This window comes from Corvus moneduloides, chromosome 2 (assembly GCF_009650955.1).
Source record: "Corvus moneduloides isolate bCorMon1 chromosome 2, bCorMon1.pri, whole genome shotgun sequence".
In the NCBI taxonomy this organism is placed as follows: Eukaryota; Metazoa; Chordata; class Aves; order Passeriformes; family Corvidae; genus Corvus; species Corvus moneduloides.
Genome location: NC_045477.1, coordinates 81,909,088 through 81,924,557, shown reverse-complemented (window position 1 = coordinate 81,924,557; position 15,470 = coordinate 81,909,088). Strand labels below are relative to the sequence as shown.

Sequence of the window (15,470 nt, the reverse complement as noted above, 5' to 3'; positions counted from 1 at the left end):
CTATACCTCTTCTAGCTTCTTAGTGGGAAGAGTAATCTTGTCTTGGGGTGACAAATCTGCTTCATAACACTGAATGACCATATCCATTGGATACTCTTGTATCCAAGTTTGTGCCTCTTCATGGCTTGTTGTAAATTTCTCACCCAAATTTCAGTAATTTTCTCAATAATTAAATGGCTTAGTAACTAAATAGTATTAGTTTAAAACAGACCACCTTCATGGTGGTGGTGGTCACATTAAAGTCATATGTTCAGTGACTGCAAAATCGGTGATGTTTATGTTAACTGCACAGTGGGTAAATTATTTAAAGAAACCTTAACCCAAAGCAGTACTAAGTGTGTACTTGGCAGTAAGTCACCCTTTATCTAAATACCTTTTATTTTCTTTTAAAATACCTAACTTTTGAGTGCTACCTCAATTTTTAAAGGAAATCATAGAACCATAGAAGTGTTTTGGTTGGAAGCGACCTTAAAGATCTGGTTCCAACCTCCTGCCACGGGCAGGAACACCTTTCACTAGACCAGGTTGCTCAGAGCCCCATTCAACCTGGTCTTGAACATCTCCAGGGAAGGAGCATCCACAGCTTGTTAAATTTAAACCTGCCTTCTTTCAGTTTGAATCCATTCCCCCTTGCCTGTCAAATAATCCAAATACAGGCTAAATTTGCTTGTAGCAAATAAAATGTTGGTGCATTTCTACCCATATTAAATTTGTCTTTGCAAAGTTATTGCAGTGTTATTTTGAAGGCATTTTGGTGCTTGGCTTAGACGTTGTTTCACCTTTGTTATTTTTGGGTTTGAGCCATATGGATTTAACATACTTTCACTTAAAGCTCTTAGCTTTTATTTAATGCGAGTTAAGTACTTCTGAAAATAGATGTTATGCCAACTTTGCAGAAGTAAAACTAAATCCAGGTCATTCTATGAGAAGGCACATCTTCAATAGAGGAAAAGCAAAAAAATATCCAAGTAGTGTCCTCATTTTAGGAAGCACAAAATTTAGCCAACTGTTCTAAATCAATTTATATTGGAAATTACTTTATAATACAGGTTCTGACACTTCCCATACAAAGGATCTGACACTTCCCATACAAAGGTTGTCACCTCTGACACATGGTTGTTTTAAGGTCAGGATCTCACATACAGCTTGCCATCTTTTCCACTGAATCTTTTAGGACAATTTCTGTCTCTGCATCTTGAGCATGAGCCTCTGTGGTAACAGCCTCACTGGCAAATGCAACTTTGGGACAGAAAGAATGAATATCCACTGCAGTCTGCACTCCTTGTTCACGATCCATATTCCATCAGGTGTTGAGTAGCAAGTACTCCTTGGTTGACATGGTGAAATGTTCTTGCTGCTGTGGTCTGTTCTGAAACCTCAACACGTCCTAAATCCCTGGGACTCGATCAGAAAGTTGTGTCAGTAAAAGAGCCTGTTAAGTGCGTGCCTCAGTAAGTGTGTGTGAATCCTGGCTCGTGTTAAAAGTGGCCTTCCTTAGTTTTGACAGCAGAGTCATTGAGAGGGTTTTTAAATTTTCTTTGAGAACATGAGACAAATGCTTTGTAATTCCTGATGCTGCCATAAATCAAATGATCACTCAAACCCAGAGGGATGAAAAGTTCACTTCCATGGACTAGTTCAGCCAATGTAGTTGTGAACGAAGTTTGTCGAGAAGACAATCCTTCCTTCCTAAATTTTCTTTTGGAATATAATTTCTATTTATGTGCATGCTTGCTTTTAAAATGTTGTGGTGTTGCTTAAGTAATTATTTTTAGGAATTTTCTCTAAGTCACAATACCTCACTCATTGCATTTCCTGGCTCTTTGATGCACTACTGCAGCTGATGGATGAGCTGAGAAGGATGTAGGTGCATTAAGACAATTAGGAATATGAGCAAAATTGACAAGTCAGATTCTTCTGTTTTGTCACTGATATTGATACAGTACTAAGATAAAAATCTTTTTATGTGTGAACAACTAGAAAAAAGCCCTTACTGTTGTATTGATAGTTGTGTAGCAGGATAACAGCAGCAGACGTTTTAAAAGTATGTTTACCTAATTCAATTTCACCAAATTATGCTACAGTGTTAAAATTTGATTGATGAGGTCATGAATTTCCCATGAAAAGTGCCTGGTAAGATGCCACCTTAGCCTCTGGTTTTTCTTAAAATAATGTTTTTTTAGGAAAGTACAGTATAACTGTATGCTTGTAGAAAATAGATAAATACTGCATGTATTTATGTATTTTATAAAGTATAAATATTTATATATTATATAAAATATAAATAATTTCTCATCAAATATCGGACTAATGCATTGGAAGAGTATCTAGACATTCTGGCCTTTAGCTCTTAAGGTAGTTTAATACTCTTAATAGAAGTTTTTATTTCCATAGCTTGTGAAAACAAATACTTAATATGGTTTGAAGCTATTTCTAGAATTAAGATAACTTCATTTTTAAAAGCAATTAGCATATACATGTATATCTTATTGCAGTTTTGTTTTTTTGGTTTTTAACAGTAGTCTGCAAGATTTATTGGTCCCATGAAATATTTTGGGGTTTGTGGTATTTGCTTTTAGTACCTCCTTACCTCTCCTACCCAAGCAGTTGGCATTGTCGCTTTTTAGTGCTCTGATCTAGATGAATGACTTGACCATGACTACGGGATGGTTTTTTTCCCCTTACCATATTCACTGTAGTTGAATATTTGTACTTCAAATACCCTCCCCAGTTAATGGAGTGAGGCTTTGGTAATGACCAAGATAATCACCTTGTGGATCAGACTCTCAGCAGAGATAAGATAATGTACTTATCTTTCTTTTTCAACATAACATGTGGAGCTTTTTCTTGTCACATTTTTATCTGATCCTTCCTGGATGTGTGGAGTATAGCTAACAGGTGAGGGACCACAACCCCCTTCCAGGCCCTGGCTGTGTAAACCCTCTTGTTCACCTTTGATGGCTTAAGCTATGAGATTCCTTTCCACATAGTGCAAAACAAGTTCTATTGCTGTGTGGTTATTTTCATTTGTGGTCCAGAAGATTTTGATAAGTTTTCATTTTTTTTCATTTACAAATGTAAACTATGCTAAGGCTTACTTCAGCACAGGTCCGAGAAGCAGAATTTCATGGTCACAGAGAGATTTCCTGCTCTCTGGCAGCCTTTTTATGCCTCCCTGAATTCTGGCATAGGATAGGAATAAGTTCTGACTTAGTAGGTTGAAGTGTATGTATACTTCAGAGATCCACACCTTCTCTCTAAACCTGAAGTTAAACAGTGCTAGTCTCATTTTTTGTCACTTGAGATCTGCAGTTGAACTACTCTTTTATTTTGGTGTGGTTTTATTACCTTCCTTGAATAATAGTTTTTATGTGTAGTAATAACTACCTTAATGTCTATCTTCAAAATGTTGGAGTTATGTTGTCATCGTGGAATTTTTTTTTACTAGTATTTTCTTCCCCATGTTGACAATATAGTGGAATAAACTGTCCTATGGCATCTATTTCTCACTGGTTCCAGTCTTGCCCTTATTGTGAAAGAAGGAACACGTTTGCTTGAATGAAAGGAAATTCTCCCTAACTGGCTATTCTGAAACAGCATGTTCATAGGATGTTTTCTGCTGAGCTTTTCTTCATTATAGTGGTATAACTGAGTGTGACCATAATGTGTCATCTTCCCTTTAATTGCAAGTTTCATTAATTGCTTTTGTTGTTTATCAGACAGCATTATTGCAGCGGCAGAGTCGATACATTCGTTCAACAGTTCCTGAAAATGCAGAGAAGGAAGCTCAGAGCCTGTTTGTAACTGAGGTAATACTGAAATTGCGTGTGACTGTGTAATAACAGTATTATACCTGACTTGTTTTTCTTCTCCTTCATTTACCATTTAAAACAAACAGAAAAATAGGCCCTGGAAAAAGAATTAAATATTTATTGCCATTTACTTGTCAATTATTTCAAGGCAAAATTTCCAGGAAAACCTAGTATTTTTTCCATTCGTGGCTGTAAAAGAAGTGTAACAGGATAGCTTTTAATTATTTTGTTTGCATGATTGGCTTTTGCAGATGGTTCTCCCCCACCTTCATTATGCTTTTGGCTTTTCCAGATGAACGTGGGTGATTTCAATACAATATTGGATCCACTGGTAAATCTGGAATTAATCATTGTGACTTGTTTTTTTCTGATAAAGTGTCTCACACCAGCCATTCTTACTTTGTTCATAATAATCTTGTACAGATTGCTGGAACAGAACTGTAACACTGGTGGAGGCCAAAATTCATTATGACTGTTCAACTTGTATGTTATATGTAGAAGAAGCATCCTCAACCCTGAAGTTTCTCAGAACTGTTTGCTTATTTTGGCATTCTTTTGGTTTTGTGAGGTCGCTCTTCATTTATTGTCTTGTTGAAGCTTTTAAGGAATTAAAGGTTTAATTGTTTTTCCTTTTTTTTTTTTTTTTTGTGTTATCTCCTGGTTTTCTACTGATCTGCTTTAAGCTGATATTTTAACATCTGAAGCAAGTAAATGTCTGTTGTAACGCCAATAAAACTGAAGGAGTTCCAGATAGCTAAATCTACATCAAAGTGATTTATTCACACTGATACATACCCTTAATACCTAACCTCAGCATTTCTGAGATAAATTTGAAGAGAATAGACTAGAGGAGGGAGTAGTGTTAGAGGTAATTCATGAAGTTTAATGAGTTTCTGCAGAAACAATTGCTTGGCAAGTATTAAACTCGTGTTTTGAAGTATGAAGAAAATATTTGCGATTTATTGGATGCTGTGTTTGCGTATGTGTAGGTTTATTGTGTAACATAAAATTTTGCATGGAATGGTTTCCGTCAACAGATTTTGTCAGTTTTATGTTACTTTGTTCAAAGCCAAGATAAATCAGTACTTTTATGTTGTAACAATATGGGTGGAGTAAAATGGTATTTCCTGTGATCTAGATCAGAACCTAATGACATAATTGCTTTTCAACCTCTGCAAGCATGTAGTTTAAATTTAAGTATTAATTTAATTGCACTAGAAGTATACATTCAAGGAAGAGATGTTTTTTGTTTTCTGTATCAGTATGTGCAAAATTGAATATTCTATTTTAATAAGGTGTCTATTTTTGTGCTGAGTTGTCTAAGGGCTCAGTCATGTTTTCAGCTTCAGCTGAGTTTTCTAAAGGCTTGGCCATGTTTTCAGCTACGGCAAAATACTGCTCTAACATTTTGGATGACTGAAAATGCTGAGTGCATTCACCATTTTCTGGTTTTATTAAATACATGTCTAGCAGATGATAACATTCCACTAAAACGTATAACTTGTTCCAAAAAGCTATATTGCATTAGATCATTGCAAAAGAAAGGAAGTGTACAGAATTTTCAGAGATTGACATGTAACCATAGTAGTTCATAAACAGACATATCTTAAGAGGTTTTCTTGTGCTGGGTCCAATGAATGCCTTTAATCCTCTTCCAGTAAATATTGATACTTGGTTTTCATTACAACAGTGCATCAAAACCTACAATTCAGACTGGCATATTGTTAACTACAGATATGAAGATTACTCAGGAGAGTTTCGGCAGCTTCCAAAGTAAGTATGTTATTTAGTGGTATGGTAAATTGAAATTGTGAAGGAACTTTGCATTTAATACAGACTTACTTATTACAGAAGTATATTATTACAAGTAATATGTAAACTGAAATATGCCTTATCAATGTTTAATGGTCAGTAGAGATGATAAAGATTTGTTGGATGGAGTTGATGAATGTATAAAATCATGTTAAACCATTTTCTGGAAAGGTACTGTAATAACATTGCCTTATTATCAGGCAAGTCAAAACAAGACATTGTATCATTGACAACGTGAACTTAAGAATGTTAACTAAAACAGGCTAGTGTTTAGATGAACCTAAAATGATAATATCCTGTTTTCGTAGCTTCAAAGGCAGCTTTTGGAACTTGCTTTGGGAGCTTGGGGAACAGAACCTAACTGAGATGGTTAGAGCAGGTTTTCACAGGATGATTCAAAGTAAAAGCTTAGTCTACATCTGTTGCAAACTTTCTAAACCATCTGCTAGAGAAATGTTTTCCAACTTTTTCAAAATTTTCTAGGAAGAGTATAGAGATTAAAACCTTAACTTAGAATGTCTGAGAGTAGCTAAGTACTCTGAATACCCCAACTGGAAGATCTATGTCTTCCCTAACTGCTCTCCTGCATCTATCAGTTAAGAAATAGTTACCTTTCCCTGTGAAAAGTTCTGATCTACTCACAGGTTTTGTATAAGTCAGTACCTGGTTTTTTACTTGCCCTGAGCAGAAATCACAATAGGAATTTAAATAAATGCATTGTCCTGCAAGGAGCCAGTGGTTGCAGGTATGAATTCTTACTCATAAGATACTCAGAGTGCAGTGAATGAGAAGGCATTTGTTCTCTTCAGTTACACACTAGGATAGTGACAAGCAGAACAAAAGGAACACAGTGGGCAGATGTACAAATGAGGAAAATTGCATTCTAAGGAATAGAGTTAATGAAAAATACATGCTTTTACTTAGTTATTCTTATGTTTTTTCCTCTTCAGTAGGAAAAGAACATCTTAATTTTTGCATCAATAAAATAGGTAACTAATCACAAAATTCCTAGTACTTCAGAAGCTTTTTCTTTTGTAGTAAGGGGACAAAGCCAGACAAGCTTCCCGTTCATTTATATGAAGTGGATGAAGAAGCAGACAAAGATGAGGTGAGATAATAGTAATTCCTTACTTTCTTTTATCTTCATTAAAGAATGTTGGGTGTGTAAGAGGTTGTGAGTTTCGTTGGTTGTGAGTTTGGTTAAGTGTTGATGTCAGTACATGAGAGCAGAGATTAGCTTGAACCACCTGATGGGGAAACAAATTAGTTATTTTACCCATCTCCTTTCAAATAACCTGGTTCTCTGGAGATCTGTCATGTGAGTTAGAAAAAGTTTTGACAGATAATAAAATTGAAGTTTTAATACTTGGTGACATATAATCCTTCAGCTGTCATAAAATCTGTTTTATACTGTGTCTATGTAGACAGGTTTCCAGAGAGAAATGTTTCATGCAGTTTAATCATGGAACTGAGTAAAATCATAGGTGAATCTGTTCCAACATGACAGCACACAGACTTCAGCATGCATGACAGTGTAGCATGCAGTGTGAGCTAAAATTAGTTCATCACAAATTTGAGTATAGGATCAGGCTTGAAGAGCTATCATGGAAACCAAAGCTTAAAAAATTGACTAAAACTCCAAGGTATTTTCTCTTGTGCCATTGACTTAGGGAAAGGAGAGATGTACAGCCTCAAGGAATTTTCAAGTGTATTTCAAATGCCAAATACCTTTTTTCAGCAACTGCCTCTGTTATTTTTGTGATTTATTTATTTTACCACACCCTGTTTCAAAACACATTTTAAATGCCACTGTTTTCTTTTCTTATGAGTACTTGAAATCTTACATCTCAAACAAGAATTAAAATAAAGTAATTTTTCTTTTCTATAGTCGTTGCCTCTTGACAACTACTTTGCTTCTAAATTCCTGGTATTCAGAACTGCTGCATATGAAATGAAAGGATTAAATGTGAGGAAGTAGTTTGGGGAATTCATCTAAGTAGATAGATTCCCAGTCAGAGATCCCAGGATGCCATTTATCCAGCGCTGCTATTAATCTGCATTGTGATACTTGGACAAATAACTTTATGCATCCATATCCAAAACTTCCTATTTGTAGGATGTGAATAATTATGATTACTATTATACTGACATTTAGAAGACTTGGCATTATTTACTGTGATAGTATTTCTGACAACTGAAGGGTTTTAAAAAACAGAGAGTTAAACACTAAAAAATTAAATGGATATATAAGTCACTATAATTCTTACCAGGAAATATATTATGGCTAGAGTTAGTTAAACACTGAAAACCTATAGTTTGGCTATTAGCAGGTGGTATGCATTTTACTAGGAAGTGTAAGTGGAGAGGACTGCCTGTCTCCTTCTGCCCAGTGTCCTGGAAGAACAGGCAGGAATAGGGTATCTCTTTTCTGCTGCTCTTTGAGGAACTTGGAAAATAAACACAAGAAAAAGACATGGTAGGAGGAAGTTAGTGGGACAATAGGGTGGGGAGGACCATAAATTCTTTCACCAAGGGAAGACTTAATGCAAGAGGTGTTTCTTTCAAACATTAATATCTTTCTATGCCAAAAAGCACAGATGCAAACCTTAGATTGAAAGTTATTTGATCTTTTTGTTTCACTTTTGTTTGTGTTTGAAGAAAGCTGACTTATTAAGAGAATGATAGAAAGCAAAAAGCTTCAGGTGATTAAAAATTGGAGGAAAATCAGATAAAGATTAGTTTAATCGTGCATCATTAAAAAGGAGAAAATTACCTATCCAAAACTAATTCGGGCTATCAGGCCATCAGGTTGATGTTTGCAAATGGAATTTTTCAGTCCAGTGTGGGATCAAGATACGGGATTGTTTTTGTTGAAACAGTTGCTGTTGAAGTAAACTTTGGAGCCAAGTTTGTGGGAAAGATCATTTAAAAAAATGAGGCACAGTGTGCAGCAGTAATGATAAAAGTGAGGAAATTACCTTACCAGTTGGAAACAGGAAGTATGTTTTCAGTGTGGAGTCGTGTGTTAACAACTGGATCCTGGGTTCCTTTGTATTGACAGATGGTCAGCTGGAAAGATTCAGTAGCTTTTTGGCTCTGTTGGCAGGAATTCTGCCTGACAGAAAGAAATGGTGTAACTAGAGAGGCCCAAATGATGCTCAGTTTTATTGCTAGAAAACAGCATGCAGCTCAACAGAGTTGGGAAATTGTGCACCTCAGAGACTGGGAAGTGGAGTCTTAAAAGAGCTAAATCCTAATTTTTGTTGTCACAGGTAATGAAGGAATTTTTGTCATGTGAGGTGATCCTGTGTATGGTTTGTGCAGTTACAGAAAAGCATTGGTTGTTTTGTGCCAGGTTTTGGCAGTAACTCATCATCTACTCATCGCCTTGCAGTTGTAAAGGTGGTTTAAACCCACCCTTTCCTTGGGGATAACTCACACCAGGGGAGGTGAAGAGTCATATAGAGTAGTATTTGGAAACCCGGTGTTTTAATTTGTCTCTGCGTCTTTATTCTTGTACAAGAAAAATAATTATCTGGGTAATAGAACAAAGGTGGGGGCTAGTGACTTGAAAATACAAAAAAAGATGACTCTGTTGCTTGGACAGTGAGGCTCTCTGGGACACATGAAAATTTACCAAGTATTTCTGGTCTATGCCTTTGGGTCTTTATATCTGATGCTCTGATAGTTGATGACCATGTCATCCTTACTGGGCCTAACTTCAGTAGTACCAAGCTGTCTAAATTTTTAAAGGTCAGATTGATGCATCTTTTGCCTTCTGTTCACAGTTTTTTGAGGTTCATGTGTGCATATGCTTATGAATATGCAAGCTGGACAGACTAAGCTGTAAATAAATTACCTAGTAACTTCTTACAGAATGTTCCTTGATTTAGTTCCAGCAACTAGTTCATATTATTCCAAGATTTGGTTTAATGTTCAGTTGTTGAACTAGTGACACTCTCCCCCTTATGTAATCACTTTTGTTGCATGTTTTCTTAATAGCTGAGAGAGGGCATTAGAAAAAGTGCTTTAGGTACTTGAGGATGTTTTGTGATTTTGTTTTCAGCTGGATGCTGAAACATCCATTCTGAATGTTTCAATAAAAAATTACCAGGAGTATTTCTCCTCTAGATGATTGAAAATCTTCCTGCATGTCTAATTCATTAATAGTTTTATTTCAAAATGGGATTCATCAACTGGAAACCATGGTAAAGTCAGCTTGGTAGTACTCTAAAAGATTACTTGGAACTGGTGATTTAATATTTATTCTGTGGCAATTATAATCTGTCTTTTTGATCTGATTTGATAGCTGAGTGCTGCTTCTTGGTAGTTGTTAACATGCTGAGGTTTTTGATACAGTCATTCAGTTCCCTCCACTGGCAGATGGATGGGGTGTACAGGCAGTGGGTGTGATGTGTGATGCACGCATTGGATCTGCCGTTTGGAGCTTGCCATTGCTGCCAAGTTTGGTCTTGTTCTCTTTGCAAAGCTTTGATTCTGATCTGTAAAAGGGCAGATCCAATTCAAGAACTAATTCTCTGTAAATTCTTAAGAAGGTAATGTCTTTAAAGTACTGCATGTAAAGCAAAATGGTTTGAGAATTCTCGATTGAAGTTTTGGATAAGCAATGCAATGTTTACATTGTTCTTTTTGGCAATAGAAATTGGTAAAAATTCCTTACATTCTGTGGAAAAGGTTACAAAGTAAATGTAAGTAAATGTTTTAAGTTTTGACTGTTTCCTCATTCCCCTGTTTCACTGGGATTTGTCTTGACTAACATTTAGCTATCTATAAGCTGGGTCATCCTGTTGGCTGTAGGTAAAGCCTGTAGAAGTGGCCAGATTACATATTAAAAGTTAGACGAGGTCAATCTCATCCCAGGTCTTTAAATAAAATAATGAAAAAGCTATAGAATTTCAACAGGGACTCATGGTACATTATTATCATTATGTTATGAACATAGTTATTCCAACTTCTAAAATGACTTCTGAAATTACTGATAAATACTACATGGAATGTGATGCATAAGTTTACCTTTTTTTTTCCCCTTCTTCTTTTTTGCTTCCTTTCCCCATATTCCTTTCTTCATCTCCAGGATGCAGCATCTCTTGGGTCTCAGAAGGGTGGAATAACAAAACAAGGATGGCTGTACAAAGGCAACATGAATAGTGCAATCAGTGTGACAATGAGAGTAAGTTTAGGAATATCTTAGATATGGTAAAAAACTGAACACTGATATTAAATTTCCCTGTGTCTTGGAGACGTCAATTCGTATGTGGTTTGATTCTAAAAACAATTGTATGGAAAGAAAGAGGGAAGCTTGTATGTACTTTATATATCTGAAATCTTGCTTTTATTTTATTATATGTAAATCAGAAAAAAAAAATGAAAAAGCTAGTATGTGGGAGGAGTTAAATTTTCCTAGCTGTACCCTGGTGTCATTTTAGTAGAAAAGGGACCGTGTCATACTGGGGGGGGAGTGTTGTTGTTTGTTTGTATTGCTATATTTTATATAAAACTATAATTTTTTAATTTGCCTCTTATGTATATTATAGAGTCAGTTTTAAATGCCTTTCAATAAGTCAAAAATACTGTCAAATTATGTAGTACAATCCTGCTGCAGATATCCTAGGTTAATTTTTTTTAAATTAATGGTTTCTGTTTTATTTTCTGTGGATACTGATTGGGTTATCTGTAAATAAAAGCTTTTTTTCTATTAACTACTATGTAAATAGCACTTATGAGTATTGTAATAGGAAGCTGATTAGTACTAGTGTTGTCACTGTCCTTCTTTCCTCCTTTCTTTTCACTAGTCATTTAAAAGAAGATTTTTCCACTTAAGCCAGCTTGGTGATGGATCCTATAATCTAAATTTCTACAAAGATGAAAAAATATCAAAAGAACCTAAAGGATCAATATTTCTAGATTCATGCATGGGAGTGGTTCAGGTAATTATAATTATTCTGCCTGTTTGCCATTTAATTCTGTATTTATTAGCAAATGAAATTGTATTTAAAATATAGATAAGTGTTGTTGAATGTAGATAAGTGCCTGTTATGAAGAGGAACAAATAGACATGCTGCATCTTGCCAAAGCAGTGAACAAGATTTCAAAGGGCAGGAGACTGAATTTTTGAAATCTTTTTGAAAAGAACATAAATTGCTAGTTGATGTAAAGTATTTAGCAAACCAAATTTTAAGGCAAATGCACAAAGAACCCCAAACTTGGCAAAGTCATGACAGCATAAAATTGAAGTCTATTTCAGTTAGATTTTGTGCTTGCATGAGCTGTAAAATGTTTTGCATAGCTTCTTGTGTGGGATTTTTGTTGCGGGAGTTGTATTGAATTCAAACACCCTTCCAGATGCTTTCATTTGACCTTTATAATGTTACTTTTCTGTGCTTTTCTTTATTTTGAAAAGTTAACAGGCTTTGGTAAAATGTTTGTCAGTAGCAAGTGCCAAAGAAAAGATTATTTTTCTTTTTTTTTTTTTGTGATTCTGCTATGTATTTATAGTACAGCATGTAACTGCTCTGTTAGGCGCAGCATACCTGGAAAAACCCCATGAGTCTTGGGGTTTTTTTTAAACTTGTACAGAAATAGGCAGAGTTTAATAAAAATGTATTCTTAAATAATATTTTTTTAGTTTAAAGTTGTTTGGAGATTACACTAAGAGATAAAAAAGCTTTACGGAGGATTTTTTTTCCCCAAATATTGTAGTATTGTTTTTGGATACACATTTGAAGGTAACTAGTATGAAAATCTTATAACTGTAATAAATTTTATTTTGCTGCAAGTTCTAGATATAATTATTTTGCCTTAGAGATACTATTCTGGGCAACTTTACTGAAATGAGTTTGATCTGTGTTTTTAAAACAAGCCAACACACGTAAAAGTGGTTCCTAAACAGGGCCGTAGTCTCATCAATATGTGCAAGTACTGACGGAGGGTGCCAAGAGGGCAGAGCCAGGCTCTGCTCGGGGCTGCCCAGTGGCAGGACTGGAGGCAATGGGTACAGCCTGAAACACAGGAGTTACCTCTGAACATCAGGGAACTGTTTGCCCCTGTGAGGGTGTCCAAGCACTGGCACAGGCTGCCCAGAGGTTGTGGAGTCTCCATCCTTGGAGATACTCAAAAGCTTCCTGGCCATGATCCTGTGCTAAATGACTCTAATTGGCTCTGCTGGAGGAGGGAGTGTTGGATGAAATGACGACCAGAGGCCCCTTCTAACCTCTAACCATTCTATCGTTTTGGGATTTAAAACCTGAAAATCTCTTTTTCTCATACATACTTTCATACTGTTCCATACTTTCTGTTCCGCCAGTTCAATCCAATTAACCTCAAGTTTCCTCAGACTCTGCCAGGAGCTTGCTTTTAAAAAAAAAAAAAAAAAGTACTACTGTTCCTTTGTTCTTCTGCAAGTAGGGCTGATACTGTAATCTTTAAGTAAAACTGTCCTTTGGATGCTTTAAAAGTTATAGTTGGCTGTATCTCTAATGCTGTACTGTATTGTACAGTACCCTCAGTGTTGATCTTGGCACCTGGTCTTCAAAACTGCATGTAAAAATTTGAGACTAATTGTGAATTAGCATCAGGTACAAAATCGAAACCAGTTAATCCTCAATTCCAAGAAGCCAACTAGTCATTCAGTGGCTAGAATAAAGACATTTGGAAATAGCTTTTTTCTTCACTTGAATTGTTGGTGAGGGGCAAGTAAATGCTGATTTGAACTGTCAAATATTACAACATCCCTACTCCAGATGTGTAGTTTTATTATCTTGTGTTATGTCCTGTGGCCTCTCTGGCTGATCTTATTGTTTTACTGTTACTTATTATTGGTGTTGAATTACCATTTAAAAACTCTTATGGGCAAAAAGTGGTATCTACACGGTAGAAATTGCACTTCTATTTAACAGCAGAGGAAAATACAGGAGAAGATTTGTAAGGACCCCAGCCATGGTACTTTGAAGTAGTCTGACATGGAATTCATAGAAATGGTTGTTCTTGAGTAGGCATTTTGCTCTCAGAATGAAACTACTTGTTTCAGAGGCGGTCTTTTTAGTGAGGGGAGATTACTTCCTATTGCATTAGTATTTCAAAGGCGTTGGATGCCCGAGAGAAAAATACTGACTTTACTAACAGACATGAAGTTAGAACAGAATATGCTTCCTCATCAGAACTTGTATCATGAGGAATGCTGAATTTGTGCAGTAGGGGGGTTTTGTTTGATTGGGGTTTTTGGTTTGGGTGGATTTCTTTTTTTTTCCCAAACTTAAATAAAAAGACTGGAATTCCCAGAATTCTGTTTAGTGTTTTTGGATTTGGTTTTGTTTTGTTGGGGTTTTTGTTTTAATACTAAATTATATAGAGACTTTTCTGATCAGAGATGTGGAGCACATAATATATGCAGTGTATCTATTCACACATCCAGCCATATGTATAGGTATAGTCACTCTAATTCAGTGTTTTGTGAAAACTGAGATGTGTGACATCTACTGCCTGTGTCCAAGTTTTATACTGTGAAACTTAGAGGTTATTGTTCTTAGGATTTTTCATTTATTTCAGCACTGATTTCAGCTGGTAAGATTGCCTTAGGTCTAATGTCCACACTTCTGTTTGTATCCTTAACAGAAGCTCATATTTGGTAGAAAGCTGACTGTTTTGTCAACAAGTAGTTAGTCTGTTAATTGAAGAATCTGAGATGTAGTGAAACGAATATGTAATTTGGCATTTAACTTAAACAAAAAATTCCCCAACCATTAAGTCTGTCTTACTGTTTATTTTAATGTTTATCTAATGAATTACTGATTTTTAAAACTAAATTGATGATAATGTAGAATTTTCATATAAGACTTGTGAATTCATTCCCAGAAGCATGAGTCAGGCTAAGTAGCATTTGAAACCCTGATTTAAATTGTGCAGAGAAGGATGACAGAAATGGTTGAGGAAAAAAGGAGGAACTTCCCAACTTTATGTATATCTATATGACTAACAATATCAGGGCATTCAGGGTTGATGTTGATTATAGTTTTACCTCCAGTGTAAAATCGCAGTGTGCAAACAGTTGTCACTCAAATATAATAGAGTTTCATGCTTTTTATTTTCTTTTTTTTTCAGTAGACATTAGCTATTTTCATTTCTAGGTGATCTGAGTACATAAAGAATTCATACTTGGAAATTTGATTTTTTGGGTTTTTATAAAATGATTGCAAGCAGAATGATGACTGAAAACTGGGAAACAGGCTGTTCTCCTTCCTACTTTCACTTGTTGCAGTGCTACAAATAGCTTCAAAAGGTCAAATGTCAGAGACCAAAAAGTGTAATTATGATACATTTGTTCAAAATATCAAACTGTATTTTTGTATAGAATATCTGAAATGTGTATAACTTCCTTTGGTTGTGGTTAGACAGTATGTGAAGTGCTGCACAGGTCTTTTATTTTCTTGTAGAACAATAAAGTCAGACGTTTCGCATTTGAGCTCAAGATGCAAGACAAGAGTAGTTACCTTTTAGCTGCAGACAGTGAACTTGAAATGGAAGAGTGGATAAACACTCTGAACAAAATCCTTCAGCTTAACTTTGAGGCTGCAATGCAAGAAAAAAGAAATGGCGAGTCCCACGAAGGTAAGCAGGGTTCCTAGCAAGGCTAATGCAGTTATGTGACCACATTGTCTTACATGCATTTTGGAAAGAAAGGCTTTATTTTTTTTTTGTGGCTCAATTTTTTTTGTTTTCTTTGATCGTAAAAATTACAGGCCTTTTTACTGTTTTTACTTTCAACTGATGAGCATTTTGACCTTTTGGGCATTAAAATAGTACTGTTCTGTATTGATTCCAGTCGATTCA

The 15,470-nt window shown here is 35.6% G+C and overlaps 1 protein-coding gene across 21 annotated transcripts in view; it reads left to right on the top strand.

Annotated features, from left to right (window-relative positions):
* Positions 1-15,470, top strand: part of DOCK9 (dedicator of cytokinesis 9) — a 116,852-nt gene that overhangs the window by 43,468 nt on the left and 57,914 nt on the right. For all 21 annotated transcript variants that reach the window (XM_032100112.1, XM_032100108.1, XM_032100105.1 and 18 more), the window contains exons 3-8: positions 3,720-3,809; positions 5,503-5,585; positions 6,663-6,732; positions 10,720-10,815; positions 11,438-11,572; positions 15,074-15,248. In XM_032100112.1, coding sequence (XP_031956003.1) covers positions 3,720-3,809; positions 5,503-5,585; positions 6,663-6,732; positions 10,720-10,815; positions 11,438-11,572; positions 15,074-15,248 — 649 coding nt within the window. The remainder of the gene's footprint in view (positions 1-3,719; positions 3,810-5,502; positions 5,586-6,662; positions 6,733-10,719; positions 10,816-11,437; positions 11,573-15,073; positions 15,249-15,470) is intronic.